Consider the following 27852-nt stretch of genomic DNA (forward strand, 5'->3'; position numbering starts at 1 on the left):
CCGCACTCGTACTCGAACCCAAATCTGCAACTGTGCTTCCTAAATATGTACAACATTCTTCTTTTTACATAAAATATTACGAAATTATCTATGAATCGCACATGCAACTTACTAGTTATTAATAAATGAGAAGTGCTACGTCCACAACATTTTCACGACATTTTTACAAAAAATTGTATGTGGTGAATTGTTATTGACTCTAATTTAAACCCACAATTGAAATCACATTTTTGCCAATCAGGAACAATCTATCATTTAAAATTTGTTGTGAAAACGTTGTGAAACTGTTGTTGAGATAACATTCCTCTTAATAAATGTATATTAACAACTACTATAATTATTAAATTTCATAATTTGACAACAAAAAAAAAAGGGAAAAAAATAGTATTATGTTGAACTTTTCCATATGCATTAACGGAGTAATTATTGGAAGGATGAAAGACTTAAATTTGTAATCCTTTTCTGTGTTATTATCATATACATGTAATAATGGCTGACATCAAGTTTAGCGGTATAAGCAGCTTCTCGAGTTCTTTTAGCTCAGTACGCATCAACATGCCCACTTTAGCGAGTAAAGTCTGCCCTACAGGGTGCCATTCTTGACATTTGTTAATATTTTACTCAGTCATCGACACGGCCTTACACTCTTTCGGTTTCAAAAAAGGGCTTCAAGAGGTCCTCAAATTTCTCCTATGGTTTTTGACTTATGACCACTGATGATGTTGAAAATTTGTCACCAATGGGTCACACCGTGCTCGCGACTCAGAATCGAACCTGCACGACAAAAACGATCGAGAGAAAACCTTTAGAGAGCACCGGTATGGGGCCGGCCTAACGCTCTCCGAAGATCAAGTCAGAATTCGTCCTTCCACTTTCTAAAGCGTTAGAGAGGGGTCAATTAATCTTACCTCGATTTGTGAGAATGTCGGCCCTTTTATAGTGGTGGAGAGGTGGCTCTTTACCTCCAGATCTTTCCAATGTGGGACTATAGTGGTGGAGAGTAGGCTTTTCTTCTAGAACTCCATATCTTTCCAATGTGGGACTCTGATACCAATCTTTTCAAGGCTTTACTTGGTCATTTCGGATTATGGGCCCTCAGCGATGGGCCTCCAAGGCGCGCAGGATCACCTCTACATAGGCCCAACAGTTTATATCCGTCAGGCCCATTAAGGTAGGCCCGTTAGGACTCATATTTCATCATCTTCAGTTGCCCCCTTCACCCCAATGATCCGTCCGCTTCTAGGTCAGAGGGTCAATGGGGTGACGATCACAAAGTACGGGCATGACGGGTATTTTAATGACGGAATGAGATCCGTGAGGCTAAGAAAGTTTACACTAATTGTCGGATTCATGAAAGATAAGATGACGGTTCCAGACGGATCAACCCGTCAGGAGAAGACTCATCAAGTTGATGGTTACATGAAGGGTTCAATTTGTTGAAGTGTACTGACAGGTTATCAGCATTTATTGAGCATGACACGTGTCAATCTCTAAGTGGCCGTTGTATAGGATCGAAGCGTCGCTTCGTCTTCCGTGCATCTCCTATATATATATAAGGCGCCTTACTCCCATTTTCACAATTTTTACCCTGAAAACGACTGTCAGAGCGAAACCGTCAACCTTGTCAGAGCACCCCGTCGTGGTCGAGAATCTACCGATTATAACAACCGTCACCCCTAATCCGCCAAGTGTGGTAAGTACTTCAATACATTATCAAGTACATTTCCGTCCATGCATTGTTGTTAGGCTTATTATACCCGTCAGTGATTACAAACCCGTCAGTCTTAGGTTTTATCGTCAATTGTAGGAAATGTCTAGTGCGTCAAGTAACCAGTCGGTGGTTCGTGACGGGACGGAATACGAGAGTGTATACCCGTCTGGTCATAAGGACCAAGAGAGTCCCGGCGAAGATAGGAGTCCGTCCGCCTCCTCTTCGTCCTCTACAGATGAGGATGTGGAGATAGTTGAAGTAGATGGTTCTGATGACGACGGGAATCAGGCACTGGAGTCCGTTGTAGGTGCTGATGGACTGAGGAAGTTCATCATGTTGCCAGAGTGGACAGTGCATAAGTTCACATCCGTCATCAGGGAGAAACATTTCAGCACTTTTAGAATTAACTTCCAAATACCGGACTACGTTTCCATCCGTCTGCCCCATGTGTCGGAGAAGTGTTACTATGAAGGGGTAGAGGGTGTCGGGATTTACGAGCAGGCGTTGAAGGCAGGACTCCGGTTCCCGCTCTCTACACTTCATAGGGAACTTTTGCATTACCTAGGGCTGTCCGTCACACAGATATCCCCTAACGCCTGGAGAGTCTTCATAGCCATGGAGATTCTTTATGGTGCATGGTCGAACGGAGAGAGGAGACTGACGGTACGTGAATTTCTTCACAACTACCGTCCAGATGAGATCTCTGGGTCAAGGGGGATGTATAGCTTTGCTAGTCGGAGCCCCTTGTTGAAGGTGATCTTTGAGACCCCAGACTCAAATAGAGACTGGAAGAGTCGTTACTTCTTCCTGGAGGGTAGCAGATGGATGAACCATCTAGGGGAGACGGAGTACCTGCCCGTTGACACAACCTGGGCAGTGATAAACCAATTGCGTATGCACCCGTCTTAGTTTTGTTCTGCTTTTCATATCCGTCCATTTTTATGTGTATATTCTGATCGTCTTTCTCTGTAGGTAGACGGCGCTCGCAAGTTAGCCTTGAGGAGTTCAGTTTCCTTGAAGAGATTTGCAGAAAAACTAAGCCGGAAGAAAGGACCTGGGCCAAGTTAGTGAATCCAAAAACAATACATTGGTATTGTGACGGTCCAGAACCTACTCGCGAGGCCATTGCATACGACGAAAGAATACACAAACGTGAGTCCGTCAACTTTCACTCTTGAACTTAGCTTTTAATGAGTAAAAATCTTAGTCCGTCCTGTATTTGCAGAAATGGACGACGCCAAGAGAAGGGCGATGATAAAATCACTAGCCGTCGAGCAAAAGAAGACGGGTGAAGTTGTTGTTCCTAAGATGCCGGGGTCGTCGGCTAAGAGGAAGCAGCCGCCAAAGTCTGACCGTCCATACAAGCAGCCAAAGGTTTCCTTGGAACCTGTTGTGGGCTTGATGGCTGAAGGTATTAAGACCGTCACCCAAGCCAAACATGGAACCGGTAAGGGCTTAATGCATGCCCCACCCGTCAACGAGGAGAAGCCCCCTTCCCTTCTCCGTGACGACTCGAAATATGCCTTGGAGAAACTTTCGTCGATAATTTCCGCAGAGGATTACGAGGATCTGGGGAATCATTCGACAGAGGCAATGGGGGAGACGGGTTTATTCGCTATTGGACAGGTAACTGTTTTTCTTACCGGTTTACATCCGTCATTGTATGCCCGTCCACTCTTTGCTCTCAATCTTACACTTTGACTTTGCCTATTTCAGTCCTTAGTTATGATGAAGGGTTTGATGGATCGCTGCCTTAACCGTGAAGCGGCTCTGGAGCGTGTACGGACAAAGGCTGGGCAGACGGAGGAGGAGCTTAGCCAACTGTACAAGTGGAAGTCCAAAATGGAGCAGAAGTTTGAACTGTCTGAGAAGACCAGGCAAGAGTTCGAACAGAGGACGGAAGAAGCTGAGAAGGCCTTGAGGGGAAAGGAAGATGAAGTGAAGGACCTGAAGAAGAAGCCCCGTCAGGCCAAGGAAGATGCCGTCAACGAGTATCGCGACTCAGAGGCATTGTTGAAGGAGCTTGGGGGATCATTCCTTCAAGGCTTCGACGATGCACTCCGTCAGATAAAGAAGGCCTACCCAGAGCTGGACGTCTCCATGATATCCGTCAGCGACCAAGATCAGACATCTGCTTTGCCCGTCGCTTCAGACAACACGGAGGACCTCTTTGGAGACGAAGCAGCTCAGGGTGATGGAGAGTCCGCTATGCCGAAGGAGGTTCCTGTTGCCGACGCCAAGAAAGTTGATTAAACCCTTGTAACTGTTGAGGAGGATCCGTCCCCTTTTTAAATATTTTTAGTACTTTGTAAACGGTTTGTTTTAAGTTTGCTATTGTATTGAACAATGTTTTTCTTTCATAATATGCTTCTTCATTATTTGTATCCGTTTAAGGATTTTCTCTCCGTCTCCTTGCATATTAAGCGTTAATTTGGACAAACTGTTCTGTTTATCCGTCCACTCAAAAAGTTTTCCTCAACTTTAATCGGACCCGTCTATGACGTATACGATATACTATCCGTCCATTTTTATGGATAGTTTTTTATCAAGTCGATGGTCCGTTCACCTTGTGGTGGTTATACCGTCCACTTTATGGACTTATTAAATTATTCACCGTTTAGGTGATCCGTCCACTTTGTGGAGGCTATACCGTCCACTTTATGTACGTATATAATTTATACAACGTTTTGTGCGATCCGTCCACTTTGTGGAGGCCGTACCGTCCACCTTATGGACTTGTATAATTCTCACCGTTTTGGTGATCCGTCCACTTTGTGGAGGCTATACCGTCCACTTTATGGACTTGTATAATTCTCAGCGTTTTGGTGATCCGTCCACTTTGTGGAGGCTATACCGTCCACTTTATGGACTTGTATAATTCTCACCGTTTTGGTGATCCGTCCACTTTGTGGAGGCTATACTGTCCACTTTATGAACTTGTAGAATTACTCACCGTTTTGGTGATCCGTTCACTTTGTGGGTGAAACACCGTCCAATTTATGGACGTGTATAATTTTCACTGTTTTGGTGATCCGTCCACTTTGTGGACGTAGGATTATTCAACATTTTGGGTGATCCGTCCACTTTACGGACTCGTAGAATTACTCTTCGTTTTGTTGATCCGTCCACTTTGTGGACCGTCCAACTTATGGACTTGTAACTAGCATTCGTTAACTTTGAGGACAATTGTAATGACATCCATGTAGAAGAAGATCATAGTTGTATCTAATTATAGAGATGCGTAAAGGAAAAGTGCCTGCCCCCTTGGGCTTAAAAAAAAAGGCACGACAAGATTGTAGCAAGAGAAACACAGTTTAAAGAAAAAACTTATAAATAGTTATAATAAAAGCCGAATGGAAAATTGGTTGCCGTTCGCCGTGTTACTATCACTGGTAGTATTTCCTCAAATGCTCAGCATTCCATGGATGCGGTAGCTTCTCCCCCTCTGTAGTCTCCAGGTGGTATGTTCCTTTCCTTTTCCATGCCGTGACTCTGTAAGGTCCTTCCCAGTTGGGGCCGAGTTTTCCCTGTGTAGGATCTCTAGCTGCACCCAGGACCCTCCTAAGTACCAGGTCTCCTACTTGAAAGTCTCTGTGTCGGACCCGGGAATTGTAATGTCTGGCCATGCGATCCTGGTATCTTGCGATCCTTTGCTCCGCCACCGACCTTACCTCATCTATCAGGTCCAGCTGTAGCCTAATAGATTCGTCGTTCCTGCTTTCGTCATGGTTGTGGACCCTGTAACTTGTGAGGCCAACTTCTGCGGGGATGACCGCCTCACTCCCGTATGTCAGTCGGAACGGCGTCTCTCCTGTCGGAGTCCTCGCCGTTGTCCTGTATGCCCATAGTATGCTCGGTAATTCTTCGGGCCATATTCCCTTTGCCCCCTCGAGCCGAGTCTTGATAATCTTTAGCAGGGATCGATTCGTGACTTCAACCTGGCCATTGGCCTGAGGATGGGCGGGTGATGAGTAATGGTTTTTTATTCCTAGCTGTGTGCAGAAATCGCGGAAGTGGCTGTTGTCAAACTGCCTCCCGTTATCTGAGACAAGGACTCTAGGAATACCAAACCTGCATACGATGCACCGCCAAACAAAACTTCTAATGTTCTTTTCTGTAATGGTGGCCAAGGCTTCCGCTTCTACCCATTTTGTGAAGTAGTCAATACCCACTACCAAGAACTTCAGCTGCCTTACCGCTGTTGGGAAAGGTCCCATGATATCCAGTCCCCACTGAGCGAACGGCCATGGAGCCGTGATAGGGGTCAGCTCCTCAGCTGTCTGTCCGATAAAATTGCTGAACCTCTGGCATTTGTCGCAGCTTTTAACGTAAGACTCGGCATCCTTCTGCATGGTTGGCCAGTAATACCCAGCCCGTACCAGTTTGTGCACCAACGACTGCGATCCAGAGTGGTTCCCGCATATTCCTTCGTGTACTTCCCTCATTACGTAGTCTGCCTCCTCAACCCCGAGGCATCTTAGGTAAGGGCGGGAGAAACCTCTCTTGTAAAGAATGTCTTTTATCAGGACGAATCTTGCAGCTTGGACTTTCAGCTTCCTCGCTGCATTCTTCTCTTGTGGCAGTAACCCGTCCTTCAAGTACGAAGTTATCTGGGTGGTCCAGTTTCTTTTAGTGCGTATCTCCTGCATATTGTCGGGGTCTATTAGTGGAAAGAGTTGAACAAAGGAAAGTACATTACCCGGCGTCGTCACATTTTCTGCTGAGGCGGCTTTGGCTAGCCGATCGGCGAACTCATTTTCTCCCCTTGGGATTTGGACGACCGTCGCTTTTAACCCGTTAACTCTTGCCCTCACTTGATCAAGATATCTCTTCAACCTTTCCCCCTTGCATTCGTAGTCTCCGTTTACTTGATTGGTCACGACCTGAGAGTCGCAATGGACGGCTACACTTTCAGCTCCGGCGGCCTTGGCTAGGTCAAGTCCTGCCGCCACCGCTTCGTATTCTGCTTCATTGTTGGTAATTGGGAAGTCGAGACGGACCATACATTCGATCTTGTCTCTTTCTGGTGACAACAACACTATGCCGGCCCCTCCAATTCGCCGATTGGATGACCCGTCGGTGTAGATGCTCCACTTGGGGGGTTCTTCTGCCCCCTTGTCCTCGTCACGCGTAAACTCTGCTATGAAGTCTGCTACAGCTTGTCCTTTAATGGCCACACGCGGACGATACTTGATATCAAACTCACTCAATTCTATTGCCCACAAGGTCAATCGACCTGCGGCTTCAGGACTACTCAGTGCCCTTCGCAAGGGCTTGTCGGTCATTACGTTCACGGTATGGGCTTGAAAGTAAGGTTTGAGCTTGCGAGCCGCTGTTATCAATGCGAAAGCGAGTTTCTCCATAGGTTGGTATCTTTCTTCGGCGCCGCGGAGCGCCCGGCTGGCGTAGTATACAGGCTTCTGTGCATTATCCTCTTCTCTAATTAAAGCTGCGCTGACGGCGACGGAGGAGACAGCCAAGTAGAGGAAAAGTTCTTCACCAGGTTGCGAGGGGCTCAATAGGGGTGGTGAAGATAGGTATGACTTTAATTCCTTGAACGCTCGCTGACACTCGTCCGTCCACTCGAAGGATTTCTTTAATGTGCGGAAGAAGGGCAAGCACTTGTCCGTGGCTCTCGACACGAATCTATTTAATGCCGCTACCTTGCCATTAAGGCTTTGTATCTCCTTCACATTTCGTGGGGGGGCCATCTCCACTATGGCTCGGATTTTGTCCGGGTTAGCCTCAATCCCCCTCTGGGATACCATGAACCCTAGGAATTTGCCTGCCGTTACGCCGAATGCGCACTTTCCCGGATTGAGTTTCATGTTGTAGGATCGAAGCGTACCAAACGTTTCCTTAAGATCTTCCAGGTGGTCTTCCTCCTTCCGGCTCTTCACCAGCATGTCGTCGACATAGACTTGAACATTCTTGCCGATTTGCTGCGCGAACATCTTGTTCATTAGCCTTTGGTATGTTGCCCCCGCATTCCTCAAGCCGAATGGCATTACTTTGTAACAGAATAGCCCTTGGCTGGTTACGAACGAAGTCTTTTCCTGATCGGCCTCGTGCATGCGGATCTGGTTATAACCCGAGAAAGCGTCCATGAAGCTTAATAATTGGTGTTGAGCCGTCGAGTCTACTAGGACGTCGACTCTTGGAAGGGGATAGCTATCTTTGGGGCACGCTTTGTTAAGATCTGTGAAATCCACGCACATAAGCCATTTGCCGCTCGCTTTCTTTACCATTACCACATTCGCCAGCCAATCGGGATAGTAGACCTCCCTGATGAAGCTTGCCTCTTGGAGTTTGCGGACCTCCTCCGCTATTGCTTGGTCTCGTTCCGTTGCGAACACTCTCTTCTTTTGTCGGACGGGTGGAAATGAGGGCAATACATTCAATTTGTGTACCATGACCGAAGGATCGATTCCCGGCATATCGTCATGGCTCCAGGCGAACACGTCCTTATTGCTCCTCAGGAAAGCTACGAGCTCTTGACGGATTGCGGGTTTGGCAAGCGTTCCGATCTTGGTTGTTCTGTTCGGATTGGAACTGTCCAGAGTTATCTCCTCCAGCTTCTCTGTTGGTTCCGCCACCGTTCGGTGCTCTTCTATATTCAAGGCCTGGATTTGGTCTTGCATCTCCATCATAGCGACGTAGCATTCTCGTGCGGCAACTTGACTTCCGCGTAGCTCTCCTACCCCATACTCCGTCGGGAACCTTATCATTAGGTGGTAAGTTGATGTTGCCGCCTTCCACGAGTTGAGCGTAGGTCGTCCAAGAATGGCATTGTAGGCGGACGAGCAATCGACCACCAAGAATGTCACGTTCCTGGTGATTTGTTGGGGGTAATCTCCTACTGTCACTCGTAACGTTATCGAGCCCAAAGGGAATACCCTACTCCCTCCGAAACCAACGAGCGGGGCGTCTGTCGGTATTAGCAGGTCCCTGTCAATCCTCATCTGCTGGAATGCCGGATAGTACAATATGTCGGCCGAGCTGCCGTTGTCGATCAACACTCGGTGCACGTTGTAGTCTCCTGTCCGCATGCTGACGACGAGGGCATCGTCGTGTGGATGGTGTAGGCGCCGTGCATCCTCTTCCGTGAACCCAACAATAGGGCCTTCTCCGTTTGCTATCCTTGGCACTCTGCCCGTAAACTGGACATTCTGTACTATCCGAAGGTATGTTTTGCGAGCCTTCTTTGACGATCCGGCCGCAGCAGTTCCTCCGATTATCATTCTTATGTCTCCAATTGGGGGTCCTGGTCGCTCGTTTTCTCGGCGGAGGTGTTGTTCCTGTGGGGGTTGATCCGTTCTTCCCTTGTTGACGAACTTCTGCAGCTTCCCCTGTCGGATAAGGGCTTCGATTTGCTGTTTCAAGTCGTAGCAATCGGCCGTGTCGTGGCCGTGGTCACGATGAAAGCGGCAATATTTGTCTTTGGACCTTCTGCTGGGATCACTCTTCAGCTTTCCCGGGAACGTCAGGGACCCTTCGTCCTTAATCTGCATTAGGACTTGGTCTATTGGCGCGGTCAATGGGGTGAAGCTTGTGAATCTTCCGCCCGTGGGTTTTGGACGTCTGTCCTCCCTTCGATCTCCCATTCTTCCTTTCTTCCGTCCCTGGTCTTGTCGGGGATCCTCTTGTCTTTCCCTTTTCTTGGGTCTATCTTCTCGGGCTAGTAGCACGTCTTCAGCGTTCATATATTTGGTGGCCCTGTAAAGCACCTCCGTCATGGTCTTGGGATCGTTTTTGTATAGGGAGAACAAAAATTTACCCCCCTTCAGCCCGTTCGTGAATGCTGCTACCAATATCTTGTCGTCGGCTTCGTCGATCGAGAGTGCTTCCTTGTTGAAGCGTGATATGTAGGCCCGCAGTGTCTCCTCCTCTCGCTGCTTGATATTCATTAAACAAGCCGTGGATTTTCTATGTCGGTGTCCTCCGATGAAATGCGTAGTAAATTGAGCACTTAGTTCCTTGAAGGTGCAAATGGAGTTGGGCGCTAGCCGGCCGAACCAAATTCTTGCTGCTCCCTTCAGGGTTGTAGGAAAGGCCCTGCACATAATCGCGTCTGCCACTCCCTGAAGGTGCATCAGGGTCTTGAAGGTCTCTAGGTGATCTAGAGGGTCCTTGACTCCGTCATAACTATCCATATTTGGCATACGGAACTTGCTCGGCAGGGGGAAAGAGTTGACGGCTGTTGTGAAGGGCGAGTCAGTCCTGTTGACAAGGTCGTCAAGATCACTCGACACTCGACCCTTGAGAGCGTTCATCATTACATCCATCTGTTCCTTAATCGCCTGCATCTCCACGATGATGGATTGGGGAGTCGTATCCGTCGGGGTAGGGATGTTAACGTCCCGTCGCACTGGTCTGCTCGGGGCGTTACTCTCCTGTTGTCCGTCCTGATCTCTCCTTTCAGCGCTGGTCCCCTCCTGATCCGCTCCTTGGTTATTGATCGCCGCAGTCTTTTGGTTCAGTTGCTCTTCTAGGTCGTGGTTTTGTTTGGTTAGGCGCTTCACTGCTGCGGCGAGCGTCCTGACTTGTTTCTCAAGGGCAGTCGTAGGGGTTTCTTCTTGGACGTCATGCGTGGTTGCCATTGAGCGCGTGAGTACCATGTAACTCTTTTGTCTAGGAAGCGATGAAGTGCCACACCGATTTCCCACAGACGGCGCCAACTGATGATGTTGAAAATTTGTCACCAATGGGTCACACCGTGCTCGCGACTCAGAATCGAACCTGCACGACAAAAACGATCGAGAGAAAACCTTTAGAGAGCACCGGTATGGGGCCGGCCTAACGCTCTCCGAAGATCAAGTCAGAATTCGTCCTTCCACTTTCTAAAGCGTTAGAGAGGGGTCAATTAATCTTACCTCGATTTGTGAGAATGTCGGCCCTTTTATAGTGGTGGAGAGGTGGCTCTTTACCTCCAGATCTTTCCAATGTGGGACTATAGTGGTGGAGAGTAGGCTTTTCTTCTAGAACTCCATATCTTTCCAATGTGGGACTCTGATACCAATCTTTTCAGGGCTTTACTTGGTCATTTCGGATTATGGGCCCTCAGCGATGGGCCTCCAAGGCGCGCAGGATCACCTCTACATAGGCCCAACAGTTTATATCCGTCAGGCCCATTAAGGTAGGCCCGTCAGGACTCATATTTCATCATCTTCAACCACCAATGTTGTAATCTATGACGTTTCTATAGTTTCACTGCATGAACGCAGACTGTTTGATTATATGAGATCTGAAAGAGAAGTGTGATATTAGAAGGTTTAGTACTTTTTAAGGCCAAACAAAAAATGACTATGATGTTTTCAGATACAGAAATCCAACAACTAATCTAATCAAATGGGGACACTTCCACATGCCTTAGGAAATATTTTTGCTTTGGTGGCCGATTTCCACGCCCTGAGTTAGCATTTTCGGCCTTTTGTCCTTGTATACCAGTCCAATCAAAGAGGGCAATTAGAAATACAAGCACATTGAAAGCCAATATGAAATTAACTACATTTCAAATGACATTTTTCTTAATTGTAGATTTGAAATTGGACTTGGATCTAACATTGATCAGACTAGGAGGTTGAAACTGAATACAAATTATAAAAATATAATTGTCAGTAGCCATAAATTCTTTTGACAATTTTTACACTTATACAAAAAAAATTGATTAGATAGTGTTTAGAATGGTTTAAATGGAGTACGAACCATATTTAAACTTGATTTCATAAACAATTTTGCTGCAATTTGCATTATAAAGTAGATATGAGATACTAGTGATTACTTTAACAATTTGACCAAATAATTCAATTTTAGGTAAAATACTATTTTGATCTCTTAATTTTTAGTAAAATTTAAGAATCAAAATAGTATTTTACCCTTAAATTTTTATACAGGAAGTCATGAAGTAGGAAATACAACTACAAGCATGTTCAACTTCGAAGAAGATCATGGGTGCCTTATCCATGCTCCATTCTCACTTTGGGGCATATCAAGGTCAAGGTTAGTTGGAGGGTTTTTTTGTCATCCCATATAATTAAGGTAATTTCCAGTTTTGCCTTTAATAAGGTACATAGGAGAGTGCTAAAAAAGAAAAAGTGTTTTGCAATATGGCAATAGAATATGTATAAAATAAATAATGAAAGCAATCAATTATTAAAGAGAGAAGCAAAGGAACTATTGACGAACCAATCAATTATGTCTTATACCAAAAGAAATAATTAATTATGTCACCATCTAGCGATTCATTGAAAGCAAAACCAAATTAACCAATGATATATATTACGTGTTGAATGGTATTGAAATTTACTAATAAAGAAGCAAAGGAAGGATGTGAATATGTTAACACGGATACGACAGAAATCATCAAGAGAAAGAGAGAGAGATGACAGCAGGGAGCTATTATTACAAAGATGTTCTGCCATTTTCAGCCATGGTTGCAGCAGAAGGCACTAATGTCGGCTTAAACACCTTATTCAAAGCAGCCACTTTGAGAGGGTTGAGCTACTACGTCTTTATTTTCTATTCTTATGCCATAGCTACTCTTCTTCTTCTTCCCTTGCCTTTCATCTTTCGCCAGTATGTCTTCTAATCTCATTTTATGTATCAAGAAAAAAAAAATTATCTGTATATATGATATGACCAATTAATGAAAATATTTACAATAGGCTACTTGAAATATGCAGAAGAGAGCTTCCTACATTCAAGTTGTCTCTCCTCTATAGAATTTTCCTACTTGGAGTGATTGGGTATGAAAATATAATACATGAAAAGCTTTCGCAATTTGAATTTGTGATTTGGAGATGATAAAAATGGAAATTAAGAACAAGAAATGTGTATTTTGTTTATGTTTATATTTCATGTTTGGGCTGGAGGGCAGGTTTTTGGCTCAGTTGTGTAGCTATAAAGGAATAGAATACAGTTCACCGACTCTTGCTTCAGCCATCAGCAATCTCATACCAGCTTTTACCTTCATACTTGCCGTCATTTTCAGGTTTCTTCTTAAGCCTTCTTTTTATTTTCAACATTTTTCATGATTTGGTCTATGATTTGCAAATATGTTGTGTCACCGTAATGCTTATTTGATTGCTCTTGTACGTCCACGTAGTGATTACTTAGGGTCCGTTTGAATACAGCTGAAAACTGAAAACTGAAACTAAAAACTGAAAAAATACTATAGCAAAATAATTTTTAAATGTGTAAATAGTACCGTGAGACTCATTTTTAATGAAAAAATGGCTGAAAAGTGTAATTTGTGGGTCCATGAACAATACACAGTGTGCACTGTTCATGAAAAAAAGTCAAATATTACAACTACTATTCATGAACAGTAACTGCAACAGTGACTGAACAGTAAAAAAATTGGCCAAAAACGCGTGCAAAAAAAAAAAAAAAAAAAAAAAAGAGCTGAAAAAGCAAAACATGCATTTGGGAAATGCAAACGCGCTTTCCAAACGCACACTTAATCATTGAGAGTATAGAATACATTTAAGTTTGACCACCATCACCAAATTTTTATTCATTCCTCCTCTTATGGTGTTTCAAAAAAGGATGGAAATTCTAGCTTTGAGAAGCTCAATCACTCAGGCTAAAATCATGGGCACAATAGTATCAATATCAGGTGCATTGGTAGTGCTTTTCTACAAGGGGCCTACAATCATCTCCGCTTCATCTCAATCACCATCCCTTTCACTTCCCTCTCCACCGGGGTCATCACAAGCCAATTGGGATTGGGTGATAGGCGGCCTTTTACTTACTGCCGAGTATCTTCTACTTTCAATTTGGTACATTGTTCAGGTACTTTGCGACTGAGTACCTTGCTTAATTGATTAGTACATCTAAGATGTGGCAAATTTAATGAGATATAATTTGGAAGCTAAATTTGAATTCTATTGCATTTTACAGACCCAAGTTATAAAAATATATCCTGCAGAGCTAATTATAGTCTTATTAAACAACGTTTGCGCGACAATTGTATCTGCACCAGTATGTTTGATAGCAGAAGGAAATTTAAGTGCTTGGAGACTAAGGCCAGATATAACACTAGTTGCCGTTATATATTCGGTAAGAAACTATTGGACTACAAAATCACAATCTGGCTATTGATAATGTCTAACTTTTATTCCCTCTGATCAGGGAATCTTTGGTTCATTCTTCAGCACTGTTGTTCACACATGGGGCTTGCACTTGAAGGGGCCAGTGTATATTTCAAACTTCAAGCCATTGTCAATAGCCATTGCAGCTGCTATGAGTGTCATATTCCTCGGTGATGCTCTCTATCTTGGAAGGTATATAATTCTCTCACTTCCTCTCTCTTAACGAAAAAAGACTTTTTTTTCTCTCTTTTCAAGACTAGGACATAATAGTTCTAGCTAGGAAGAAGAAAGAATCAACTACTACTTGTGTTTATTTTTTACCAATTCATTGGCTTTCTACTCTTCCTAATGTTGCAGCGTTATTGGAGCAATAATATTATCATTTGGGTTCTATGCTGTCATATGGGCAAAAGCTAAAGAAGAATTGAGTGAGGACAAGTGCTATAGTAGTTTGGAATCTTCACCTGATGTGCGGAGTACTTTACAATTTCATTTGAAATCATTTTTATGTATATTAAGACCTACATATAATAATTATTTTGTTGTATGATATTTATATTTTCCCACAATATTTTTAAATACTTTGAAACTTGATTTTCTTAATTCATATTTTATTAAAAAAATTGTATAACACTATAAAACTATAACATATTATATATTTACCTTTAAAAATAGATTTAATTTTTTAAATTGATTAAATGATTTTGAAATCTATAAATAAGAATTTAAAGTATAAAATACTTTTACATCCTAAAATTACATAAATTTAAGTAATCTTCCAAACACTTAAGTAATCTTCCAAACACTTCCTCAACCACTCTATTCTCACAACCAAATCTAGAGACCTCAATCGCAAACACCCAATTCATTATCTCAATGAAATTAAGGAAATTATTTGTAAGTATTGACATAAAGGGAACGTGATAAAACAAAGAGAAATTGGCTAAAACACATCCATTTATCAAAATTTAATTGTTTTTAGTTGGACTCCTGTATCCTTTAAAAAAAACGGAAAATACTTTGAAATCATCATCGATTTTTATTTTTATCACTATAGCTCATACTGCACAAAATAGCAGTAAAAAACTCTACAAATTATGAGTTCTAACACAAATTAAATAAATAAATAAATAAGCTAACTTCATAAATAATCAATTAGAATGTTTCTTTTTCTTTTTATTTAGTTCTAAAACAAAATACATTTATGATATTCCCAAACCAAAATCCTAAACACCTAAAGACTCAAAGTGAATTAGAACTTTCACAAAATCCACAACATCTAACTTCAACATCAAAATCGTAAGCTATCGTCACTAAATAAAAAACGCAAACCCCCTTCCTTAATCATAGCCTACTCATATAGGTTAGGATAATTAAATGGTATCACAATGTTGAGTTATGTAGGTGTCATTGAAAGGTTGAAAGTAATTAACATTGCTTTTTTTTTTTTTTTTTCCCTGAGTGTATTTGAGATGAAATGGCATGAAGGGCTGTGGGTATGTGTATATAAAGGAGTAAAAGTGAAAACGATGGATGGAAATGCAAAGAGTTTTTTATGTGTAAGAGAGAGGAGAAGTTTTGAAACATTAAAGCAAATTAAACAAACAATAATCTTAAAACATTGAATAAAAAATGTAACCAAAAGTAGTCTTGAAACATTGAACCAAAGGAAATAAAGAGCCCATATTTTTAAATTTGTTCTTATCTCTGATGTACCTTAAGAGTATTTCAATTCTCTTCATAGAAGACGTCACATGGCAGAATCTCATGCTCTCCCACATAAGGTCTTTGCTTATATATATATATATATATATATATATATATATATATATATATATTGATTTGAACTTTCTATCTTTATTACTATACATGTTGACAATTTTTTGAGTATGGGAAAAGGGAAATACTTATTGCACACAAACTATTTTATAGACAACCCAAAAAACAACTAAAATTGTGACTTTTTTAAAGTCAGAATTTGACTTGAAAATCATAACTTCAAGCCATGATTTTAATTAGTTGTTTTCTAGGTAGTGTATAAAATAGTTATTAATGCTTGTTTTTGCAAATTTGTACCTAAAAGCTCATGAGGAGGAACGCCTAATAAAAAGCAAGGGCCAAAAGCCCATGAGAAAGAAAGCCCAATAACAAGCAAGGCCTAAAGGCCCACCAAGATGACCAAGAAACAAAAGTCTAGACTTACATCTGGGCTGAGAAAGAAATGCAAGAGAAAGTGATCTGCCATAGAATACAGATCTGCTGCAATACAGGTTTTCTGCAAAATACAAATCTTCTACAGAATAACTTTAGCAGATTAAGGCAAATTGGGTCTAATACCCTTTTGATCCAATAAACATTATTTGGCCCTCAAAGGCCAATCCTTTTGTATAAAAGGATAGAAGTGAAAACTAATATAAAGAAACACGATGAAATAAAACAAAAGCAGCAATAGCAGCAGTAAACAATGCATGAATGAGAAAGAAAACAAAATTAGAGAAAAGACAAAAGTGGCAAGGCAGGCGAGTAAGGTAAGGTCTGGGTTTTGCCCTTCTACATCCTAGCCATGCAAAGGAGTAAGGTCTATGACCAATGAGGTGTAGAAGGTGTGGTTTGGTGGGGGGAGGAAAGGACCTAAATTTGGTATCTCGCCAAGACCACTTTTGGGAATATGCTTTGCTAGGAAAGCACCTTTACCAAAAATGGGAAAAAGGTAAGTGGGAGCCATCTAATGCATGCTAGAGAATGAAGACAAAGAGAATTAATGAGAGGGAGAGAGAGTGAGAGGCAAGGTTGTTGTGGCCGGTTGGCCTTTACCCAAAAAGACAAAGAAGTTTGTCGTGGAGACAAGGTAGTGGGATTGAACCCATTGCTAGTAGCCAGAAGGTAGTGGAATTGAACCCACCTACACTCGGCTAGAATAGTGCGTTATGGGTGTTGATTGAATGCCCATGACAAACAAAATGGTTAGTGAAAACAAGGGTAAAGAAGGAAAATCACCTAGGCTTGATGATCTTGGGTATAAAAGGAACAGTACCCATGAATGTGGGAACAATCACAACAACAACAACAACAATAAGGAGGGAGAACAACATCGAAACCTAAGGAAAAAAATATGAAGGAAATCTAAATAATGAGTTGAAAGTGAAAAAAGAAAGAAAAGAGAAAGAACAAGATATTTGAGAGAAGAGAGAAAGTAGATAATAAATTGTAGAATTAGCATGCATCACTAGGAATCCTTTTCTTCCTCAAAAAACACCAAAACACACTCTTTGCAATCTCCAAAGGATGACTACTTTGACTCACGTTCCAAACCATATAACTTTAAAACCTTATTTGGTAATAAGGTTGTGTGGGATGGGATTGAGATCTTTTTAGCTAACATCCTGCTGCGAATGCTCTTTACCTATGATTATTTCTGCTGAAGCTTTCATTATTTATTTGTTATTACGTGCATTGCTTTTAATATGAACTAATCATTGTTCTGCTATATGTATATATATATACATTGTAGCTCATATTTTGTAGAGTATATTTTATATATTTATATGTGAATACGTATAAGTATATATATATATATATATATACATTTTCTTGATGGGTATTTTCTTTGGGTTTTAGAGTTGTTTATGTGCAGGAAGTGAAGAAATATTTCTGCAACAAAAAAATGAAGGTCACTCACGTTGCAGAAAATTGCAAAAAAGCTTTATTGCTCAGTAAAAAGTTAAGAAAAGTTAGCTCTGCGACAGAAATTAGAGAGATGTTCCTTCTATGGTAGAAACATAGAATAAGCCCAATTTGCAGCATCATTCCTTGGACTTTGGACTAAATATTTGTGCACAAACTGGCAACGGCAGAATGGACCTTAGAGCCCATTCCGCGAGAGCGCCAGACCCAACTTCTTTCTTAGAAAAAGCCTAGAGTAAACATTGTCTAATAACATCAACACACGTGTCTAGGGTACAAGAAATGTAAAAAACACCACCACCAACAGTTTTGTGAGCAATAGACATAGCCCATGGAAAATTATAGAAGACTCCCAAGTATCGTAAATAAGTACTCTCTCCTCTTACACAAATAGTAGGTCTTATCATGTAATTAATTATAATAATAATTATTATTATTTTTTTATGAACGAAAATGGGTAGGGCATGTATTTGAAACTATCAACATTTTCTTATTTCTAGACTAAGATCTAGACTTCTTAATTCCAACTCGGTCTAGAAGGTTGACAATTCCTAAAATTGATTACAAATTAACTGTCATTAACCACCAACTCTGTTGACCTTTTGCACCAATTCAGCACAAGGTAAAATTTAGATAGACTATTTGGTATGGATTAAAATCAAATCAAGAAATATTAAAAATGAAAAGTTAATGGATGCCCTAAGAGCATTGGTTTAAGAAATATTTTTAGAAATTTTTTATGAGAAAAAAAAAAAGAATTGACTTTTTTGACACATATTTATATTTTTCATTAAAGTAGTATAAAAAATTTCCTAAGATAATCCCTTAAAAAGTACCCTAAGGAAACCTGTTAAGACTTAAGAGGCCCTTTATTAAAATTGTGTTTAAACCATATTTGACCTTGATTTCATAAACAGTTTGTAATAGGTGAATATTCTAAGGCTTTCTTACACATGTAGCCTGGTAATTTCGATTTACCCTAAATAACACACAATTTAACAAAATAATTATTAAAGATTTTAAAATAAAAATGATCAACTTAGAACATCTTTCCGTTGCTCAAAAAGAGAGAGATTACATTTGCGTGAGATGGGTCCTGGGCCTTTTTTATTTTTACTTAGCTGGGTTCTTAGACAAAGGCATTTCATATAGTGAAGTCTTCGGTTTGGGCTCGCTGATCGGCCCGAAGCAAAGTGAAGTTTTGGATCTGACGTACGTTAGGCTTTCAGTCTGAACTTGGGCTTTGGCCCTTAAATCTCTTTATTTTTAAATTAGGGTCTCACTAGTCTCTAATCCCTACAAAGTATTTAACAATCACGTCTTTTTTGAGAATCCTATAAACAATCACACGGTTAAAGAAAAGCTATAATATTTCACGAAAGCATAAGCATAAGTAGCTGGTATTAAATAAATGACCATCGCCAGCCAATCAATTATGCATGTCTTCCACCCAAAATAAAACAATTGATTATGTCAATGTCTAGCTATTCATTAAAGCAAAACCAATGATATATGTTTCGTGGAGAATTATATAGTAATTAACCATTAATTGGGAGATATTCTTGTTTACTCTATTCAAGATACATAGAAATCATTGAGAGAGAGAGAGAGAGAGAGAGAGAGAGAGAGAGAGAGATGGCAATGAGCTATTGGTACAAGAATGTTCTGCCATTTTCAGCCATGGTTGCAATAGAATGCTCTAACGTCGGCATATACATCGTATTTAAAGCAGCCACTTTGAAAGGGTTGAGCTACTACGTCTTTGTTTTCTATTCCTTTGCCATTGCTACTCTTGTTCTTCTTCCCTTGGTCTTCATCTTTCCCAAGTATTTTCTCTTAACCTCCTTTTCTATATCATACCTAATGAAAATAAAATAAAAATTTTGACAAATGGCTATTTGATACATGTAGAACAACAGGGCTTCCTACATTCAAGTTGTCTCTTCTCTATAGAATTTTCCTACTTGGATTGATTGGGTACATACGAGAATATTACCCAAAATGCTTTTGCAATTTAATTTTCTTTTTTTTTATATATTTTGCTGAATTTTTGCAATTTGATTTTGATCAATTGAGATTTGGACATGATATAAGATTTATGTTGGGCCAGAGAGCAGGTTTGTAGATCAGTTATGTGGGTATAGAGGTATAGAATACAGTTCTCCGACTCTTGCATCAGCGGTCAGCAACCTCACACCAGCTTTTACCTTCATACTTGCAGTCATTTTCAGGTTTCGTTCCTTTCTAATCCATTAATTTTTTTTTTTTTTTTTTAAATCATAGAGACGTAATATTATTCACAAATGATTATAGTAGAAACTTGTTGTCCATATTTTACATGGACTTGTCACAAACATCACTTTATTTCTTTCTTATCTATTATAATATTATTTACTTTAGTAACATTACCATCTTGATAGTTGTGGACAAATTTATGAAAAAAAGTTAGTATGTATACTTAGTGGCTTTGGTCTCTAACATTACAAAGATACCGACAACGCGGCTTTTCTCAAGATTTTTATTTTTATTTTTTTATTTTATCTATTTTTGTAACGACTTTTTTATCAATTTTTAGGAAAGATTACATCTAATTAAGTTAAAAATTGTAACTATAAAACTAGAGTTTGGAAAGTTTTTACGAATCAAAGTTAAGGTTAATATTTTACTATAATTTTTATTATATTAAACTCACAAATATGTGTCACTAATCGTAAATAGGTAATTCAAAAATTTATTTATTAGGTTATTGAAACTCACTAATAACATTCATTGTCACATCAATTTGTAAACTTAATGTAGTAAAACATGTAAGCTTTAACTTTTTTTCTTCTTATGCAGTTGTATCATATACATATATATATATATATATATATCAGTCAATTCCATATAACTTTATTAATTAAGCTAATTGTATCTTACAATATGTTAAACACTTAAAAACCATCATTCATCATCCACCCTTCCTCCCTACCACCTAGTGATGATGTGGGGTTGGTGTTCACCCACATTTACCTAATTTAAACAAAGATTAAAAAGGGAAAAGAATTTTTTAATCATCACATTTTTGAACGATGACAAATATCACTTGCTTAAGAAAGAAAATAGAAGTAAAATCATATATTTGCTTGTTTTTTATCTTGCTTAAGAAAGAAAATAGAAGTAAAATCATAAATTTGCTCCTTTTTTTATCGTATTTGGGCAATGTAGATGATTAATTAAATTTCGGTTTATGTTACAAATTAAGAATTACAAAATGGAGAAAGGTCTTAAAAAGATATCAATGGTGCAAGAAGTCAAACTTTTTGAGAAATCTAATAATCACCCCCATTGATCTAATAATCAAATTAACAATCAATTGAACTAATTTAATTAATAAGAGTTTACCGAACACAATGATTAGTAACTAGGAGTGTGCAACTATGCATCCAATCAATCAATCCAACAAAATCAACCAACCCAATTCAACCTAACATCTTGGGTTGGATTTCGTGAGTTGGTAGGTTAAGTTGGGTTGGGTTTAGGTTGATAGGCTTTTCAACCCATCTGATCAAACCCTACCCACCATATATATAAGTCTATATTATTACCCTTATTTTAAATTTTTAGTTTGAGTTTTTTTTTTTTTTTTTTTTGTATTTTAAGAATTGACTTTCATGAATTTGGAAATTCACAAAATAATTTAGGCATATTTCATAATAATTTATTTAAAATATAATTATATAGTTAGTCCAACTTTTTATGAGGTGAGAAAGATAATTATATAGGTTCCACATATTTGATGGGTTGAAAAAATCATCCAACCAAACCCATTCACACCCTAAAATTAATCATATAAGAATATACCACAATCTAAAAATAGTAAAGTAAAAGAAAAAAATCAACCCAAAGACTTGTGACAAAGTGGAAAACAAAGATGAACTTTTAAAAAATACAAAATCACTCCAAGGATAACCATCCTAATAAAAACTCAACTTAAGAAAACGATCCATATATATATATATATATATATATGAAAGTTCAATTAGTGTGAAACACTAATGCTTGTTTAGACCCCCAATTTTAAAATTACGGCTAAATTGCTTTTACTATAACTTATCAAAGTGCGAAACAAGAATAAATGAGCGCAATAAACTAGTAACACTACTCTAAGCCATATGCAACCACAATGAGCAATAAAAGTAAAGCTTAAAGAGTAGGAAAGAGATATGTAAATACAAGATAACACCAAGACGTGTTACTGAATAAGAACCCAAAGAACTCGGCAAAAAACCTCTTTGCGACTCTCCAAATCGAAATCGATCTACTATTGAATAAGTTGGAGTACACAAATAACAAAAGATCCTCCAAGTCTAATCTACCCAATGTACTTTAACCCTCCAAGCTCTTGCTACCAACGGATTTCTCGAAGTCTTAACTTCATTAGCTTTCCGAATCCCGCAATACCACTCGATTGTATCTGCCAAGCCTCATCGGCTTTTTTTGGCAAATTCCAAATGCTTCCCAAGCTCCAAAAAACTCTCTACACTTTGAATAGGTGTGAGTTGTATTTGGATACAAATCTCCTCTTAAGGTATGACGATGGGAGAGGGGAAGGAGAAGAGACTACAAGGATTTTTCACTAAAGGATGAGTAGCTCTCTCTCCCTCTAAAAGGTGAGTATGTTGTATTGTAGAAACCTATCTAGGGTTTTCTCTTTGAATAGCCGCTTTTTACTTTGTAGGTAATGAGAGTATATAGAGTATGAATGAAGGGTAAGAAAGTCACACTTAAAATCCTCGGGGCAGAGAGTTTCGCGGATACCTCACGAGATGGCCTTTCTTGTGAAGTACTCATGAAATGCAACCTAGCACTTGACTCTTCAACTTTTAACATGTACTTCTCACGTGGCCTTCTCGCAGGAACTTTTACTCGTGAACTTCTTGCGAGTTAGTTGCGAAACTGCACTAATCTTCATTGCATACTTGATTCTTCACCAACGTAATACTAAACCTAATATAGTAAAATCCCACAAAATACAAGGAAATAAATTAATGTAATTACAACACTTTTTGTCATGGAATAGAGCCAACATAAAACATAGTTATTGACAGGTCAAGAATTTATTAACTCCTTGTGATAAATTAACCAATTAATTAATTAGCCAAATTAATTAATTAATTCAATTAACATGCAATACGAATGGTAGCACAAACAAATCACCAACTAAGTTAATATACAATGGAAAATAAAATTGATACGGTGATCTGTTTATGAATAGGGAAAATCACTGAGGTAAAACCCTATCGGGTGAATTTAAAGTTACCACTCCAGAGAATCTACTATTATCACAACAAGCGGTTTCAAGTAAAGAAATCTTAGTACCTTATACCAACCTATAGTTGAAACTTTACCCTAATACCCAATTAGACTTGTTCTTTAATGACAATCTCTCATTTTAATGCACAGCTCCCAGTATGTGACTAACCAATCGATGCACGGATCCAAGTATGTGACTAACCACCAACTTGAGAAGGATGTTGGCTGCAAAGTTTTTCAGTTCATCAACACAATGAAGATCACGAAGCTCCTTAATTACAAAACTTTACGGCATACAAATGCAGTAGCTTCTTCAAGGGAAATATGAACTAGGGCATATGTCTCCAGTCACATTATGCTTGTGAAAAACTTTTGCATTCAGTTGCATCAGCTGTGACAGCCCTTAAAATAATCATTTTATATGTTTAGGGTTGTGAGAAAAGAAGGCCTAAACAAATATACATGGATTGGAGTGAAATCAGAACTAAAAATGTAATTTTCGTAAATCTCGATAGATAGCTTATCTATCGAGCAGCTGTTGAGCATTGGGCTTACATAGCCTTTTAAACCTCGATAGATTCTATCTGTCGAGCTAGCTGTCGAGTTTTAAAATCTAACACTTCTTCACTTGATTCTTGGACAGATTTGCATGCCTTTAACACTTGGACTTGAAACCTTATTCCTTGAAGTTTTAAACACATCTTAGATCTACTCAATTACAAGTAAAGTGCGTTTTGTCAAAAGATTAACCAATTCTACATTGACATATGTTCCTAACATGATTCACATATGTCCTAATAGCTATAATATAAATATATATATATATATATATATATGTGTATGTATTGTATGGCACTGTGATACCCAAGCCCAGCTGGGCCTTGGATCCTGACTCAACAGTGTGGTCCATGGCATCAACCTCTTTCTTCCTAAGGCCCTAGCCCGAGCACACAAAAGTCACTAGCCCATGCCTCATATTGCCTAAAAGCCTGAGGAGTGGATAATCTCAATTAGCACACAAAAGTCACTACCCCATGCCTCATGTTGCTCCAACTGCCTTTTTAAAAAGCAAAAGTTTTTTTTTTTCTCATGAACAAACACTTTCTTGGTTTTGAAGAGTATTGTTCATTAGCAAAAGCATTAAACTGGAATAAAATATTTCACACAACTTATTAAAATATGCAAAATTATCTCAACGGCTATAAACTGAACTGAAATCCTTTCTCTCCCTCAAATGAATCTAAATAGAAATACGCAATCAAAATACAACACAATTTTGTTCTAAAAAAACCAATTAAATCAAAACAACAAAAGAAGAACAGAAAAAAGGGACAAAGAAGTCAATTTGACCCAAGCCGAGTCGTAGTGATTCACTATTTTCAAGGAAAAATACAAGATGCAACAGTACAATGTTTCTCTCTCAAAACAACATACAAAACTCTAATCTAACACAATGGTATTTGTATCCCACATAGAGGATCAACAACGCCCAAGCTGAAACTTCATGGACTAAGCCTCAAAAAATCTCTTATTAAAAACAATAACACTTTTATATATATATATATATATATATATATATATATATCAAATCAAGTCATAATCCAAATCAAACACAAACTATATTCCACATAAACCTATAGTAAATGAGTATACTCAAGCAAGCCTTCTTCAACTTGAGATTTTCAAGTAGCTCCAATTCAACACTTTACTGAAGAAAAAAATACAATAATTACAACCCTCATTGACACACATTTGATAGATAAATTCAACAAGGCAAATCCAAATCCTAGGATTTTTATTGTCCTGCTTGGTGTGTTATTTTGAGTCTTTATTTATCTATTTTTGGTTTGTGATAAAATTTAAACTTCCTTAGGCATCTCTTCCTTATGAATACGAGACTATCTAATTAAATGCAACACAATGAATATAACACATCTTTTATATATTTAGTCTATATTTTGTAAATTTGATATTTTTCCTTTTCCTAAGGCACTTTAATACTGATTTGATTTTTCTTGCACATCCACGTAATAATTTCTTAAAAGTGATGTTATATTAGCAACAATTTCACAACAAATTTTAGGTGGCAAATTGTTAATAGTAAGTAAAATAGTGATATCAATGAGAGACCCAAATTTCCACCACTAATTTGTTATATACGAAAATTGTTGTGAATGTAGCATACTCATTTCTTAATAACCAAATAGAATACATTTAATGTTAACTACTATCACTAAATTTGATTCTTTCCTCTTTTATGGGTGCTTAAAAAGGATGGAAGTTCTAGCTATGAGAAGCTCAATCACTCAGGCTAAAATCATGGGAACAATAGTATCAATATCAGGTGCATTGATAGTAGTTTTCTACAAGGGCCCTGCAATCATATCGGTCGCATCTCAAGCACCACCCCTTACCCATCATTTTCCATTGGGCTCATCCCAAACGAAATGGGTCATAGGTGGCCTTTTACTTGCAACTGATTATCTTCTGACTTCAATGTGGTACATTGTTCAGGTACTTTATTAAGGAAATTCTTTAAAATCTCAGTGTTTTAGGGTGACTTTTGGCAAACCCAACGAAAGAGACAAATGTATAAGCTAAATTGAAATTTTGTGGCATTTTACAGGCCCAAGTTATGAAGATATATCCAGCAGAGTTCACTCTGGTCTTTCTATACTTCTTGTTTGCGACAATTATATCTGCACCAGTATGTTTAATAGCAGAAGGGAACTTAAGTGCTTTTAGACTAAGGCCAAATATAGCACCAGCTGCTATCGTATACTCGGTAAGATACGTGGCCTACAAAAGGATAATCTGGCTATTGATAATGTCTAACTTTCATTCTCTCATATATCAGGGAATTGGTTTATCATTAAGCACTGTTGTTCACACATGGGGCTTGCATTTGAAGGGGCCTGTGTATGTATCAATCTTCAAGCCATTGTCAATAGCCATTGCAGCTGCTATGAGTTTCATATTCCTTGGTGATGCTCTCTATCTTGGGAGGTATACAATTCTCTCTCACTCAAGCAAGTGAATGTGCATGCACGAAAAATACACACATGACATTTCCCCCCTTTTGAACACTAAAACACTCAAATATTTTGGAAGCACTAAAAAATAACTTAATCTATTTTTTTGGCTTTCTACTAGTGAGTAGATTATATGGATATCTGTAGGCTAAAGTAGGTCTATCTAGAACCTTCACACTTGATTGGTACATGCATACATTCACTCCCAACACTCATGCAAGAACTTCATTAATTTCATACATTAACAATACTAATTAAGTACATTTCTCGATAAATGTGTTCATATTTAAAAATCACGTTTGTTCTTCCAACAGACACTAGATTTCTGATCAAGAAGAATGATATCAGCTAGTACTTCTGTTAGTTTCCTTGGATTTATATCTTTTCACGATTCATTGGCCATCTTTTCTTACTAATTTTGCAGCATCATTGGAGCAATTATATTATCAATTGGGTTTTATGCTGTCATATGGGCAAAAGCCAAAGAAGATTTGAGTGAGGACTCTTGCTGTGACAGCCCAGGATCTTCATCTGATGGTAAGACCCCTTTGTTGGATAGTAGTAGCCTGCAATCTTCAAACAATGGCACTGCTGCATAGACCAAATTAAGGTGCTTTGGTTCCATTTTAACATGTACTGGCTCTGTGGCTCACTAGACTTTAATTTCTTCTCTGAGGTCATCAGAGCTCCCCCTAAATTATTTTCAGATTTGTTGTGCCGCTATACTAAAGAGAAACGCAAACCTCTGCAAAAGGGTCAACAATTTGACAGGATACAAGCAAACTCCTAAAATTGTTCTATCCATAAAGGTGTTCTGTACGCATGGAAATCAAGGATCTATTAATTTTCCTGTAAATGTGTATAATAATGTTAGATAAAATTATCCTTAAAATGACCCTGCTGTCATGCAAACGATTTTTTTTTTTTTTTTTTCCATTTAATATTTATAAGGAAACTCTGATTTCTTAAAATTGAAGATTAAATATGCATATTTAACATTCAACTCTGAATATTCAATTGTTTTATTTCGGTGGAGGACTAGCATTTTTTTTTTGGATGAATGGAGGACAAGCATATTTAATGGTCAGAGGCTAGTATATGTTATTTGTATCATTTTTTTTTTTTTCATTTATCCTAAATTATGATGTCGATTGTTTTAATCTTGTTTTAATGGATGGCAATTTAGTTGCAAGTGAGACTTATTTGGAGAGTTGCAATTTATGGTGTCCGCTCTTGATGATAGCTCTTTATCATTAGACTAAGATACTAATCGATTTTTGGTGTAGGCGATGATAGAACCCTAGATCTCACCAACTTGTTCCAATGAATTATCACACTTCAAATTTTATCGTTATCAAAAAAATATTTTTAAAAAAGTCTATGAGCTTTATTCCTCTATCATTAAAAAAAAATAAAAAAATAAAAAATAGAAATGGCCTCTCAAACATTATTTTTTTTTTCATTATTTTGAAAATTGTTCTTAAAAATGAGAGTCAAACACATATTAACATATAATGTAAAAATTATTATCTAAAAACAAGTTTCAATTTCAATTTTTTTAAACATGTTTTCATACAGTTTTTTAAATAAAAACAAAAACAAAAATAAAAATAAAAATCCTTCTACCAAACAAGCCCAATATTATAAAATTTGTTATGAAAAATCTGTTTTCATAATATTTTTGTTCTAAAATTGTGGCAACCTAGCATTACCTTAAAACAAAAAAAAGAAGAAGAAGAAGAAGAAGGAGAAAAGAAACGGAACCTAACATTACTGAGAGAAGCCAAAAGACGTTAAAAGTTAAAACCAAAAAAATAAGCTAAGTCTCTAATCAGTTAGGTGAGGAATGAGAGCGGACAAAACTAAAGGACATTTTAGAACAATTGCAAAATGATTTGAATTTTCCTATCAAAACTAACACACGCCTAAATACTTACTGAAATATGCTAGAATTACAACTTTTCCTATAACATTCATTACAACTTACTCGCGTAACAAGTTAGGAGTAGTAGAGTAAAAGTGGTAAGTCCATTTGAGT

General features: G+C 38.5%; 2 protein-coding genes across 2 annotated transcripts; both read left to right on the top strand.

Moving 5' to 3' along the window:
• The first annotated feature begins 12080 nt into the window (after nt 1-12080).
• Nucleotides 12081-18418, top strand: LOC115971272 (WAT1-related protein At5g40240-like). The gene is made up of 8 exons (XM_031091093.1): nt 12081-12286; nt 12394-12456; nt 12588-12701; nt 13258-13504; nt 13613-13771; nt 13844-13995; nt 14161-14279; nt 18405-18418. The coding sequence occupies exons 1-8, from the start codon at nt 12093-12095 to the stop codon at nt 18416-18418; spliced, it is 1062 nt and encodes a 353-aa protein (XP_030946953.1). The 5' UTR covers nt 12081-12092.
• Nucleotides 18419-19116: 698 nt separating this feature from the next.
• LOC115971281 (WAT1-related protein At5g40230-like) lies at nt 19117-26413 on the top strand. The gene is made up of 7 exons (XM_031091103.1): nt 19117-19313; nt 19399-19464; nt 19605-19718; nt 25056-25296; nt 25409-25567; nt 25640-25788; nt 26239-26413. Exons 1-7 carry the CDS (start codon nt 19123-19125, stop codon nt 26411-26413), a joined length of 1095 nt encoding a protein of 364 aa, XP_030946963.1. The 5' UTR covers nt 19117-19122.
• The last annotated feature ends 1439 nt before the right edge of the window (nt 26414-27852 follow it).

This window comes from Quercus lobata, chromosome 2, assembly GCF_001633185.2.
Source record: "Quercus lobata isolate SW786 chromosome 2, ValleyOak3.0 Primary Assembly, whole genome shotgun sequence".
In the NCBI taxonomy this organism is placed as follows: Eukaryota; Viridiplantae; Streptophyta; class Magnoliopsida; order Fagales; family Fagaceae; genus Quercus; species Quercus lobata.